The sequence below is a fragment of the Apium graveolens genome, chromosome 2 (assembly GCF_009905375.1).
Source record: "Apium graveolens cultivar Ventura chromosome 2, ASM990537v1, whole genome shotgun sequence".
Lineage (NCBI taxonomy): Eukaryota > Viridiplantae > Streptophyta > Magnoliopsida > Apiales > Apiaceae > Apium > Apium graveolens.
In genome coordinates this window covers 244,113,826-244,128,194 of record NC_133648.1, presented here as the reverse complement: position 1 = coordinate 244,128,194, position 14,369 = coordinate 244,113,826, and the positions used below count along the sequence as shown (strand labels likewise).

Genomic DNA, 14,369 nt, shown 5'->3' with positions numbered 1-14,369 from the left:
ATACACAAATTTTATTTATTTACCTAAACCTTTATTACACTTCCAAATATTAGAAATAAAAAAAAAATATACGAGTCGTTATATCCTTTCCCCCTTAAAAGATTCTGTATCCAGAATCTAACTCAGCTAAACAAATGAGGATATTTATCAAGCATGTCTGACTCTAATTCCCAAGTAGACTCTTCTACTCGAGGATTTCTCCACAAAACTTTTACTATAGGAATTGACTTATTCCTAAGGACTCGTTCCTTACGGTCTAGGATTTGGACCGGTTGGTCCACATAGGACAAATCTGGTTGAAGTTCAATCGGATTATATTTTATGACTTGATTCGAATTAGGGACATAGGGTTTCAACATAGATACGTGGAATACATTATGAATGTGCTGCCACTGCGGTGGTAACGCTATCTCGTAAGCGACCTTTCCCACTTTCTTCAAAACTTCAAAGGGTCCTATAAATCTAGGGCTGAGTTTACCCTTCTGACCAAACCGTACTAACCCTTTCCAAGGTGATACCTTTAGTAACACTAGAGCTCCAATCTCGAAGTCCATATCTTTCCTATGTAAATCTGCATACTTCCTTTGTCTATCTTGGGCTGCTTCCAACCTTTTCCGAATTAACACTATGACATCTCTAGTTTGCTGAACCAACTCAGGACCTAACACTTTCTTTTCTCCTACCTCATCCCAATACAACGGTGATCTACACTTACGCCCATAGAAAGCTTCGTAAGGCAGCATCCCAATACTGGCATGATAACTGTTATTATACGAGAACTCAATCAAAGGTAGGTGCTCATCCCAATTACCTTTAAAATCCAGAACACAGACTCTCAACATATCCTCTATAGTCTGAATCGTTCTTTCACTTTGACCGTCCGTCTGGGGATGATAAGCGGTGCTCATATTCAATTTCGTTCCTAGGCACTCTTGGAATTTAGTCCAGAACCTGGAATTAAATCTCGGGTCTCGATTCGACACTATAGAAACAGGCACTCCATGTTTGGTAACTATCTCATCCAAGTACAACTTGACTAACTTTTCCAACGAATATCTTTCATTGATCGGAAGGAAATGCGCCGACTTAGTCAACCAATCAATGATTACCCAAATAGCATCATGATTCGCTCTCGTCATTGGCAATCCCACTACGAAATCCATAGCAATGTCTTCCCATTTCCATTAGGGAATCTCCAAAGGTTGTAACAATCCACTCGGTCGTTGATGCTCTGCTTTCACCGTTTGACACACGTGACATCTACTTACCCAATTGGCAATATCCTTCTTCACTCCTGGCCACCAAAAATTTTTCTTCAGATCCTGGTACATCTTGGTACTACCAGGGTGGATAGAAAACCTAGAGTTATGTGCTTCCTTCAATACTTCGTTCTTCAACTCCATTACATTAGGAATCCACACTCTGGACGAAAATCTATATAAACCTTGACTATCTTTTTGAGTACACAACTCTTCTCCCGTCAAAGTATCCAATTCTTGTTCCATAACTCCTTCTTGACACCTTCTAATCTTTTCCATCAATGCCGGCTGGAAAGTAATTTCATACAATTGCTCTTGGCTTTCGCCAGGTACTCGAATCTCAATTTCCATTCTTTCTAAGTCTTGTGCTAATTCCTCTGCAATCTTAACCATATTCAGTCTTTCTTTTCTACTCAAGGCATCAGCCACCACATTGGCTTTACCTGGGTGATAGTTAATCGAATAATCATAGTCCTTAATCAACTCCAACCACCTTCTCTGTCTCATGTTTAGATCTTTTTGCGTGAATATGTACTTCAGGCTCTTATGATCTGTGTAAATATCACATTTCTCCCCATACAAGTAGTGACGCCATAACTTTAAAGCAAATATTATAGCCGCCAATTCAAGGTCATGAACTGGATATTTCTGCTCGTGAGGCTTTAACTGTCTGGAGGCATAAGCAATCACTTTGTCATGTTGCATTAACACACAACCCAATCCTTTCAAAGAAGCATCACTATAGATTACAAAGTTTCCCGTCTCATCTGGCAATGTTAACACTGGAGCCATCACTAGTCTTCATTTTAACTCCTGGAAACTCTCTTCACACTTTTCTGTCCAAACGAACTTCTCATTCTTCCTGGTCAACTTGGTTAGTGGGGATGCAATCTTCGAGAAATCTTTTACAAACCTTCGATAATATCCTGCTAATCCAAGAAAACTCCTTATTTCCGTTGGTGTCTTCGGTTGCTCCCACTTTGAGACGGCTTCGATCTTTACCGGGTCTACTTTGATACCTTCCTTACTCACCACATATCCATGAAACTATACTTCCGTCAGCCAAAACTCACACTTAGAAAACTTCGCATACAATTGCTTTTCTCTTAATTTCTGAAGGGCAATCTGCAGATGCACTGCGTGATCTTCTGGATTCTTCGAATATATAAGGATGTCATCAATAAATACAATAACAAACTTATCCAAATACTCCTTGTAGACCCTATTCATCAAATCCATGAAAGTCGCTGGCATATTCGTCAATCCAAACGACATCACTAGAAACTCGTAATGGTCATACCTTGTTCTGAATGCAGTCTTGGGGATGTCCTCAGGCTTTATCTTCAGTTGGTGGTAGCCAGATCTTAAGTCAATCTTTGAGAAGTAACATGCTCCCTTGAGCTGATCAAACAAATCATCGATTCGTTGCAAAGGATACTTATTCTTTATTGTCAACTTGTTCAGCTCTCTATAATCAATACATAATCTCATGCTTCCATCCTTTTTCTTCACAAATAGCACTGGAGCACCCCACGAGGAAACACCGGGTCGAATAACTCCTTTATCCAATAATTCCTGAAGTTGCTTAGCCAATTCTTTCATTTCCATCGGGGCCATCCTGTATGGAACCTTAGAAACAGGTTTAGCTCCAGATATCAGATCAACGGAAAACTCTATCTCTCGATCAGGTGGCAATCCTGGTAACTCTTTTTGGAAAAACATCAGGGAATTCTCTTACTATAGGGATCTCATCCAAAATAGGGGTTTCTTTCTTCGTATCCACCACATGAGCCAAGTACGCCTCACATCCTTGCCGCATCAATCTTTTTGCTTGCATCACTGAAAGGAACTTCCTATCTTGTCTCTGTCCTTGGTAACTGATTCTTTTATTATCTGGGGTGTACATAACAACTATCTTTTTCTTACAGTCTATATTCGCCTTATATCGAGACAACCAATCCATAGCTAAAATAACATCAAAGTCGCCCAACTCGAAAGGTATTAAGTCAACAGGGAACATGTACCCTGAATTCTCTAGGGAACAACTAGGACAAAATTGTTTTACAGGTACTTTATCTTTATTAGCCACTTCTATGGTCAGAGGTTCGTCTAGGTCTTCTAACATCAATTGCATTTTATTCACACAATTCACAGATATAAAAGATTTGGATGCTCCCGAATCAAACAAAACGTTAACAGGTACATAATTAAGAATAAGCGTACCTGCAACCACATCGGAGTCATGAACTGGAGACTTTTGGGTCATCTTAGAAGTCCTAGCTCTAGCAGTACTGGTTGCTGGACCTTGGGACACACTCCTTCCGACATTACCTTGAGTCACTGACTTGCAATTCCTAGCTATGTGTCCCACTTTGCCGCAACTAAAACAAGTAACTCCTTGAATCTCAGACTTACACTCCGTGGAATAGTGACCTTTATGTCCACACTTAAAACAATTAACATTCTCTCGGCACTGTCCACTATGTTTTTTCCCACACGTCTTACAATCAGCCACTGGCTTACTCATCCTCATCGGGGCAGAGTTAACTGATGTTGTACCGGGTTTAGCTTGGGGAAAATTCTTCCTTTTAAACTTCTTATTCTTATTCTTGCCAAACCAACGCTGGAACTTCCGACTTGCTATTCCTGATTCTAACTTAGCGGGTCCACTTTCAAATTTCCTCTTCTTCTCACCCTGCTCTTTTGCAGCTAACTTCTGATCACTCTCTATCACTAGGGCAGCCTGGACTACCGAAGTATAAGTCTTAAGTTGTAAGGCTACAACTCCACTCCATATTTCTGGCTTCAACCCTTGTTGAAACCGCTTCGCTCGTTGAGCTTCTGAACTGACATATTCCGATGCTATATGGGCCAACTTTGTAAACTTCGCTTCATATTCCGTGACACTCCTATCTCCTTATTTCAGTTCCAAAAATTCCATCTCCATTTGATTCTGGAGACAGTCCGGAAAGTATTTTTCCAAAAACAATTCTATAAATCTGGCCCAGGGAATTGAACCTTCTCCTTTTAGGGATCGCGTAGATTCCCACCAATAATTCGAATCATTCCTCAGAAAATAACTAGCATAATCAGTCTTTAAATCCTCACTCACCTTGGTGAGCGCAAATGCCTTTTCCATTTCCTTTAACCATATCCTGGCAGCAACATGATCTACTTTTCCTTTAAACTCTGGGGGCTTCACTGCTTGAAAAGACTTAAAACTAACACCTTGATTTGCCCCTCTCATCCCATACTGCTGTTGGATTTGTAGTTTCTGTTGTTGGATTTGTTGTTGTTGTTGTATGAGCTGTTGTTGCTGTTGTTGTTGTTGCAATTGTTGCTGCTGCTGCTGGAATTGTTGTTGATGTTGGGCCAGCTATACAGTCTGCTGACGCAACAAGTTCATCAAGTCACTCATGGAAGGATCCCCAGCAGATCCGTTATTGGGCTGAGAATTTCTCTTTGGTGGCATCTCCTGAAACATAACAGTCATATATAAGAAAATAGATTGCTCCAGCAGTTTATATTTATGCATCAGGAGAGCGTTGCCACAAAGACAATATTATCATCCCCAGTTTATTGGATCCGTCCTGAGTGAATGATTATAATCTAAAAATGCCAGCAACAGAAACAAAAATAATAATAACAACAATAATAGCAACGCACAATATGTAAAAACTGAACAATAAGATAAAGCAGCTGAAATACAGTAACCAACAGACTCCAACTAGTACAACTGAAAATCCAACTGAAAAGAACCATCCGAATACACACCAAAATTGGCTGTCATAGCAGCCTCGCCTACTACCAACTATCACAACTTAATGTACATATACAAGATAGACAACTACAAAACTCCTAGAGCTCAACCCTGAGCTCTGCATCCCTCTGCTGCAACTCTGTCTAGCCACTACCACTGCCACCAATGGAACCTAGCTCAAACACTAGCCAGTTCACTAGGTCCTGATACTGCACAGCTCTGAACTCTGAACTAATGAAACGTTCAACAGATCTAGCCCTCTTTACAGCCATCTGGGTCAATGCTCTCACACGGGCTCGCACCTCAGGGGAAGGGGCAGGAATGCCCTGGAAAGGTGCAACAGGTACCTGATCAAACTGAGCAGCAAACTCCGGACTCTGATCTCTGATAAAAGAAGTATTCACCGCCCTATGCACATGGTAAATGATCGGTGAAGAAGTACCACTAGGGGCCACAGGAGGTACTGGAGGTCTCATCGTGGAAGAACTGGGACCGCAGCCGGGAGGGAAATCCCTGACAGTAGATACAGACCTACGTACCTAACGGGGACGAGGACCAGATCCAGGGATGTCTCGAGGCACAAAGGAAGGGACTGATGGAGGAGGCATAGGGGTCTCCTCGGTAACAGCATCAGGGGGTCTCTCGGAATCTGAGCTATCCAAATCAGAGGGATTCTCCCGAGATGGAGAACTCGAAATCGCAATAGGCCACTGTCAACATAATAAATATACAGGCAAGACACAACCAGGTCAAGGTAATTCTATCAAACATTTAATAGATGCCAGGGTAACGCCGTCGGAACCCTCGACTGACTCTAAAGGTTTGCTCCTCTATATGAGTTGCTGACTCACACCTAAAGACTCATATTATCACCTACTCGACACAATCCCTAACCTGAATCAGGGAGTTGAACATGTAGCTCTGATACCAACTGGGACGGCCTCAACCCCGGGGTCAGGAGTTAACGTCACTAAACACAATTACCAAAAATATAAACAAAGGAATTATTATTAAAATATACTAACTTGACCCCAAACCAAGATCCGATCCAGGTTCAAGTATAATTCAAGTTCTCACTATTACAAACTCTTTATTCAACATCTAACACACACTAACTTTATTCAGCAACTCCTCAGACCTCATGGCCTGATACAAACTACCTCAGAGGAGCCGGGTCCAATAGGGGCGGGAACATGGGTCGGTCTGACTGGTCTTCTAGGCATCTGCGAGATATACATAATAGTTTGCAAGGGTGAGCATAATCGCTCAGCAGTACCAAGATATGAATAACATAGTAAAACAGTAATGTAACAATAATGGGAACAGAGCTGTAATCATGGTATCAACATTTCATAATGAAAATCAGAGATAACTGGATATCACTAACTAGCATGCTTTGTTAAAACAACATAGTAGTGTGCTGTGTAAATACCAGAGTCCAATTTTAGCATGCTAATCACTTTTGTAAAACCGTTGTATCAACTACTTATGCTCTTACATAAATTATAAATCCCAATCAGATACGTAGCGGATATGTGAAGACAACTGATCAGGCTATCAACAACAAACGGCTCTAACTGCCATCCCATTTACCTGTTCCGGAACTCAGAGACTAGCTAGGTCTCTGACCTGCTGGACTAATCGGTTTTATAGTGCGCGCAACCGAATTAGCCTCTTACGCCACCTCAATAGGCCTACTCTGGCCCCAATGTATCCCATATCTGACCGTTTTATCCTGTTTTTAAAACACTTGTACCTATCTCATTTTCAAAATCAATTATTTAACCAGCACACATATAAAATCCCTTTCGCAAATCATTTCATTCGAGATAGGTACCTTTCGAAGTTACTTTTCCCCAAAACAATTTGAAAACAGTACTTTATAACTACAGGCGATGCGTAACTTAAAACGTTTCTGTTCCATTACGAGAATAAAACATTTAGCTATTCATATGCACTGAACCATAAAAGAATGGTCAGGGGTACTTGCCTTGCAATGCTTTACAAAACCCTAAGTAACTTTCACGCTGACTTCGATCCTGGGAAAACTCGACTGGGATCTACAAATACAGAATACCCTACTTAGTATACCGACATGCTTGATATCCTCAAATTCTAACAACTCAATCCGATAACCCGACTCGTATTATTATACACATAGTCACATAGTCACGTAGCCAGAATATTGTTAGGGTAACACGTATAATATAAATACGTACATTTACGAATATATTTTTAGGAAATTTTTGGCAGCATCTTATTTATTTATAAGACTACCCGTCGATTATAATCGACGTCATCAATCACAAAAATCCACAATATTACTTCATCATTTTATACAACTTTCATCAACAGCAATTGAAATTAATCGTTTAGGTCCGAAAATATTTTACATAATCATTTTATTTATTTATAAAATTTAGGACTCAGAACATCGTCATCACCGTCCACCGTTGACTCACCGAAGGTCATCGTCAACGGCGGCACAATTTATTGGCGCCCGAGATACTACGGGCTCCCAAATAAATTATACCGATTAATATTATTGTTTTCCCGCAACAAACATTTTATTTCACAAATAATAATCAAATTTGTTTCCTGCAGAAAAAGAAATAATAATTAAATTTATAATATTCAACCAACTGCATAATCTCGGCCCAACAGGAAGAGGCCCAAACAACCGAGCCCAATTGCATGGCCCAACAGAACCAACCCAACAACAAGAACACAGCCGCACAACACTGTGCAAAGCCGCACCAGCACACACGCGCCACCGCGCAGACACGCACACACACACACTTGCACACACATCGCACACACACACAGAGAGATTATACACACACTTATATATATATATATATATATGTACAGGTATAATCAACATAACTTGCACCACCGCCACCATGCCCGAAACCGGCGGCGACGGCGGCACCAAAGAAGGAACAACAACTAAAACAGAAGAAGCAGGTGGCAAATAATTACCAGGAACCAGGAAGCAACACGGCTCGAGAGAAACGAAAGGAAGAAGGAACAGAGAGAACTGAATAAACGAGAGAGAACAGAGGAGTAGACCGAGAGAGAAGGGGGGTGGGGGGAATTTGGGTTATATTTTTATTATTATTATTATTATTAACTGCCAACAGGTGTTGCACAAGGGAAGGGACACGCGTCCCTGATTAATAAGAAACTGCCATGCTGCAATTTTAGGATAGATACGAAAATTTAAAAGCTGAATTTGTTCCGAAACTTAAAATTAACGGACTGAGGTGCACGAAATTTAATACCCGAAAATTATGAAAATAATATCAAAAGGTCATAAATAACCCGAAGTTTATAAAGACGTAATTTCTAAAAATTTTAAAACACTTTTTAGGGTGCTCTTTGTACTCGCTTTTTAATATATAACGAAACGACGTGCACGTGAAACGATTCCCGAAAATTTCTAAAATAATTTGAAAATTCTCCGAATATTATAACCTTCATAAAATATGAGTTTCGTAATTTTTGAATATTTCCATAATTAAATATGGATTTTACAACCAAACACACTCAGAAAATCATTTAAAAATAAATAATTAATAAAATGTTGATTTCTCAATTTTATAAAGTCCTAAAAATAATTATTGAAATTATAAAATTAGAAAACCAATTTTAAAAACAATCCAAATATTTATGGAATTAAAACTACCATAAAATCACTATCACAAGTCAAATAAAATCGTATAACTCATTAGTAAATCACACAATTCAATCCCACATAACAGCAATCATAAATAATTAAATAACAATCCATAACTGCTGCCAAAACCAATACACACATTTTATTTATTTACCTAAACCTTTATTACACTTCCAAATATTAGAAATAAAATAAAATAAAATAAATAAATAAATAAATAAAAATACACGAGTCGTTGTAGTAACGATCCAATCTAATTTTTAGCAAGTGTTCCACAGACGGCGCCAATTGTTTCTACCGAAATTTTTTGGTTAAATGCTAAGATTATTGGATTACGTAAAGTAAATATAAAGAAAGCGAAAAAATAAAGAACACAAAGAATTGGTGACGTGGAAAACCCGAGAACGGGAAAAAACCGCGGGTGGGATTGGATACCCAGCCTAATATGAAGTTCACTAGTATTTGTGAGAAGATTACAACAATCTAAGAATGATCAAATACAAGTTTTGACAACATCGTTATAACTCAACTTCTTCTTCTAATTGTGATGATATTAAGGAGTGTGTATTATTGTGTCAAGAACTTTTAGACATGATAAAACTAGGTGACTAATGAGAAGTAATGCGCAGGCGACTAACGTCAAACAATGCGTATGCGACTGACGAGAAGCAACGTGAACATCATAGGCGGCGACAGATGAGGATGTATTGAAGTAAGAAAATAGGAAGATAAAGTCCAACACTACAGCAAATATTAAGGAAGATAGTTGAGCTAAGCAAGGATTAATTTAACCACGTCTTGAGTCAAGAGAAAAGAGTGGGAAGTTAGAGAAAAAATGGGGGATAAGGCCCCGGTTTGAATTGGGGAAAGAAGAGCAACGAGGAGGGGGAGAATATATATGCATTGAAGTATGCAGAAGAGAGGGACCAGAGAGAGCTCAAGCACAACATTCACACTCGAATCAAACACATATACACTCCTAAATATCATCACAATTAGAAGAAGAAGTTGAGTTAGAATGATGCTGTCAAAACGTGTATTTGATCATTCTTAGATTGTTGTAATCATCTCACAAATACTAGTGAACTTCATATTAGGTTGGGTATCCAGGCCCACCCGTGGTTTTTTCCCGTTCTCGGGTTTTTCGCGTCACCAATTCTTTGTGTTCTTTATTTTTTCGCTTTTTTTACATTTACTTTACGTAATCCAATAATCTTAGCATTTAACCAATAAGTTCCGGTAGAAACAATTGGCGTCATCTGTGGAAAACTTGCTAAAGATTAGATTGGATCGTTACGATGACAGGAGACAACTTGGAAGGTCGGGTTACAGATCAAGGAGAGGAAGCTGAGGGTAAAAAAAAGATGGCAGTGGCAATGAAAAAACTACAAGAAGAAATGGACAAAATACGCTCAAAAAATGAGATATTGAAGAAACAATTGACCACAGCTAAATCCAAAACAAAGACGGTTACAAAGAAAACAATTCCAAGTGTGATCAGGCATTTGGACATGGACGATGCGGAAGATTGGGAGTAACAAGAAGAGCCAGTGAGAGGTGTCGACAACTTTGTTAAAATAGAAGACATCGAAGACATACCAGACAATGATGATGATGCAGAAAGGCAACGTGAGGAACAACGTTATGATGGTCATGAGGATAGAGGAGAAAACTCACACAAAAGGAGATTATGTCACAAGATCATGAAATCATGAAGCTCAGTCAAGGAAGAATTCAAAAGGGAACTACAAGAAGTGAGGGATTTGATAGAAAGAATTCATGGGGTTCCAAAACCATTGGAAAAGGTGACTCCCACAAGCTACGCTGATTCACCTTTCCATGACAACATTGCATTGGTGGTAATTCCGAAGCGCTTCACAGTGCCACAAATGAGGCCATACGATGGAACTAGCGATCCATTAGAGCATATTGCTCAATACAAACAACGAATATTCACAGTACCTATTACTCATGATCTAAAAGAAGCTTGTATATGCAAAGGTTTTGGATCGATATTATCAGGACCAGCCCTGCAGTGGTTCATGAACTTACCACATAGAAGCATCAAGACATTCGCAAACTTGGAGGATGCATTTAACATGCAATTTGCTAGTAACAGGATGTTTGAAAAGACTACGAGCGATTTATACAAGGTGATTCAACGTCATAGAGAGCCATTGCGTGACTACTTGACGAGGTTCAATAATGAAAAAATAACTATCACGAATTGTGATGTACCAATGGCAATTGAAGCCTTCAGGAGGGGACTTGAAAGAGAATCCCCTCTATACGAAGAATTGATGAAATATCCATGCAAAACAATGGATGACGTACAAGCCAAAGCTATGGCACAAGTTCGATTGGAGGAAGACAGGAGGGAGGACGATGAGAAGTATTACAGACCTTCAAGGAAGATAACGACTCCAATATCTAGGGAGTATAATCCCTATACAAGACCATCTCGAGATGAGGCATATGTCCACACAACACGTGAGCGCTAGTAATGGAAAAATGAGGAATACTTAGATTGGAGGAAAGATCCTAATCTACCACCAACATACGACAGTTATGGTTTCTCGATCATACCGTCATCTATGATCAAAGAATTCACGAAGTTAGGGGATGTAGTAAAATGGCCAACAAAGAGTAATAAACCAAAGGCGAATCTAGATTCAAAATTATGGTGCAATTACCATGGTGACTATGGGCATAAAGCTCATGATTATGTAGCTCTACGAAAGGAGTTGCAGTTCCTAGTCAAAAAAGGGTATCTGACTGAATTCATGACATCCAAGAAAGCGGCCCACGTAAGGAGGAACAAATCGCCCAACAGAGAAGACATGACACAAGTTAGGCCTCCACCACCACCACATCACAAGATAATCAACTTCATTGCAGGTGGATCTGAAGTGTGTGGTTCTACATACTCACAAGCTAAACGAGTGGCAAGAGAAACTGACGTTTGAGTAAATCAAGTGGAGAATAACAATATCAGATTACCAGCACTGATGTTCGATAAGTCAGACAAGAGGAGTGTCCGTGAACCACAACAGTATGGTCTTGTCATCTCACTCCCCATTGGAAATTGTCTAATCAAAAGGATATTGGTCGACAATGGGAGTGAAGCTAATATCATGATGTTAAACACACTGAAATAGATGGGACTGGCAGAAAGCGACATGATCAAGAAATCTACAACATTAGTGGGGTTCAGTGGGGAAACCAAACGTATGATGGGAGATATTATACTACCTACTTATGCACAAGTTGTTAACCTATTGGAGAAATTTTGCATAATAGATGTTGATTGTACATAAAACATAATTATGGGTAGACTGTGGATCAATAATTTAAAGTTGTGCCGTCAACATACCAGCAAGTCCTTAAATTACCGACGCCATGGGGGTCACAAGAAATACGGGGAGATCAAGATACAACCCAAAAATGCTATAAGACTTGTCTAAAACCAAATTTACAACATCATGGAAATGAAGTGCTCGTGGCTCCTGTGACAAGACCAGAAAAGCTAGCTGAAGTTCACCTGAAGACAGGGGATAAGAAGGTGTTAATAGGAGAGGACATGTCGCCAACAATCGAAGCAAATCTGGTGAATTTTTTAACTATGAGATTGGATGCATTCGGATGGGAGCATGGTGACATAACAGGAATAGATCCTAACGTGACTATGCACAAGTTGAATGCCGACCCTAACTACACACCTGTTCAGCAAAAGAGGAGAAAATTTGCAACAGAAAGAAATAAAATCATCAATAATGAAGTTGAGCGACTCATTAAGGATGGAATGATTAAAGAAGTGGATTATCTAGAGTGGCCGGAGAATGTTGTCATAGTCCAGAAGAAGAACGGGAAATGGAGAGTCTGTGTCGACTACACGGATCTAAACAAAGCTTGCCCAAAATATCCTTACCCTTTGCCTCATATTGACACCATGGTGGACTCGACAGCCGGACACAAACTACTTACATTTTTGGACGCCTAAAGTGGTTTTAACCAGATTCAGATGGAGCCTTCAGATTGTGAGAAGACGGAATTCATTATGGAAAGGGGGATATAATGTTACTTGGCTATGCCTTTCGGATTACATAATGCAGGATCGACATTCCAAAGGCTCATTAACAGAATGTTTAAGGATCTAATAGGCAAGACCATGAAAGTCAATATAGACGACATGGTAGTCAAGCCTGTAACGTCGATTAAACTACGACATTATTTTGAGTCACACAAGATACATATCATGACAAACTTTCCTTTGAGAAATGTTCTAAGCAAACCAGACTTGACGGGACGAATGGCCAAATGGGCCATACGTCTGAGTACCTATGACATAGAGTATGATTCCAGAACAGCTATAAAGTCACAAACTCTGGCTTATTTTATGGATGATTTCAATCCAAGCCAAATGATTAGAGCAGAAGTGGAGTTTCAATAAATTGTTTCAAGCGTAGATACTATGCTTTGGACATTGTATACAAACGGGGCTTCGAATGTTAACGGAACGGGGCTGGGGTTTGTACTTAAATCGCCATAGGAGGATATAATAGCCCATTCAATATGTTGTAGCTTCAAGGCCATTAACAATGAAGCTGAGTATGAAGCACTGATTATGGGGCTTGTAACTGCCAAGGATATGAAAATCAAAAACATCAACGTAAAGTGTGACTCTTTGCTAATCATGAATCATGTTAATGGCTCGTACGAAGCTAAAGATCCCAAGATGGTCACGTATTTGGACATCGCCAAGAGATTAACAAGGTACTTTGACACTTTTAACATACATCAAATTCCAAGAGAAAATAATGCACAAGCTGATGCGTTGGCCGGTTTAGGAGCAGTCTCTAAAGGTCTTGACTTAAATAACATCCCAACTATTCACATCATGAAGCCTTCTATGGAGAGGTTGGCTCACGATGAAGAAGTTTTGTTCCTTGATCAGCATGGCAATGACATTGAGAAATATGTAGATGACAGGATTCGAGTATACAAAAACTATTTGCAGTTTGGTGCCAAACCGGACAACAAAAATGAAGCAAGGGTCCTTAAAATTAAAAGGTTGAGATTCACGGTCATAGATGATGAATTGTTAAAGAAATCTCTTACAGGGCTACTTCAAAGGTGTTTGAAGAAGCATGAATGTAACGCCCTCTAAACCCAGGTTAGAAGTTTGGGGACCACAACAAACACACACACACACACACACCATATTTAAACCTGTTTTTGAATATAATAATAAATAGGAATGACCCTACTTACCATTTTCCACGGCTCAAAGCAGTTTAAAGTATGCCCACAAACCATTACCTTATTTATATCACAAATATTCCAAATCCTAGTTTATTTATCTTACAACGGAAGTAAACTTTATTACAAACTATCAACACAAACTAAGCCACACATCATCTGCTAGCTTATTCCATCTCAACCTGGATACCTATCTCGCACACTTATCTGGGGATCCTCGCTACCATCAGTTTCCTTTTTCAATGGAAAATAATATAAACAGATTTGCAAGAGTGAGCTAACTAGCTCAGCAAGTTACAATGACAATCACTGAGATTAACAATGATCAATTGAGATGATATAAGGAATCAATTTTTTCTGATAAGCAATGATTAGAATTGGATATTCACTTTTATTTTAAAAACCAAGGTTA

At 39.4% G+C, this 14,369-nt stretch overlaps 1 protein-coding gene across 1 annotated transcript; it reads left to right on the top strand.

Annotated features, from left to right (window-relative positions):
* Window positions 1–13,322: 13,322 nt before the first annotated feature.
* LOC141698655 (uncharacterized) lies at window positions 13,323–13,865 on the top strand. Its single transcript, XM_074503431.1, has one exon. It carries the CDS (start codon window positions 13,323–13,325, stop codon window positions 13,863–13,865), a length of 543 nt encoding a protein of 180 aa, XP_074359532.1.
* Window positions 13,866–14,369: the final 504 nt, after the last annotated feature.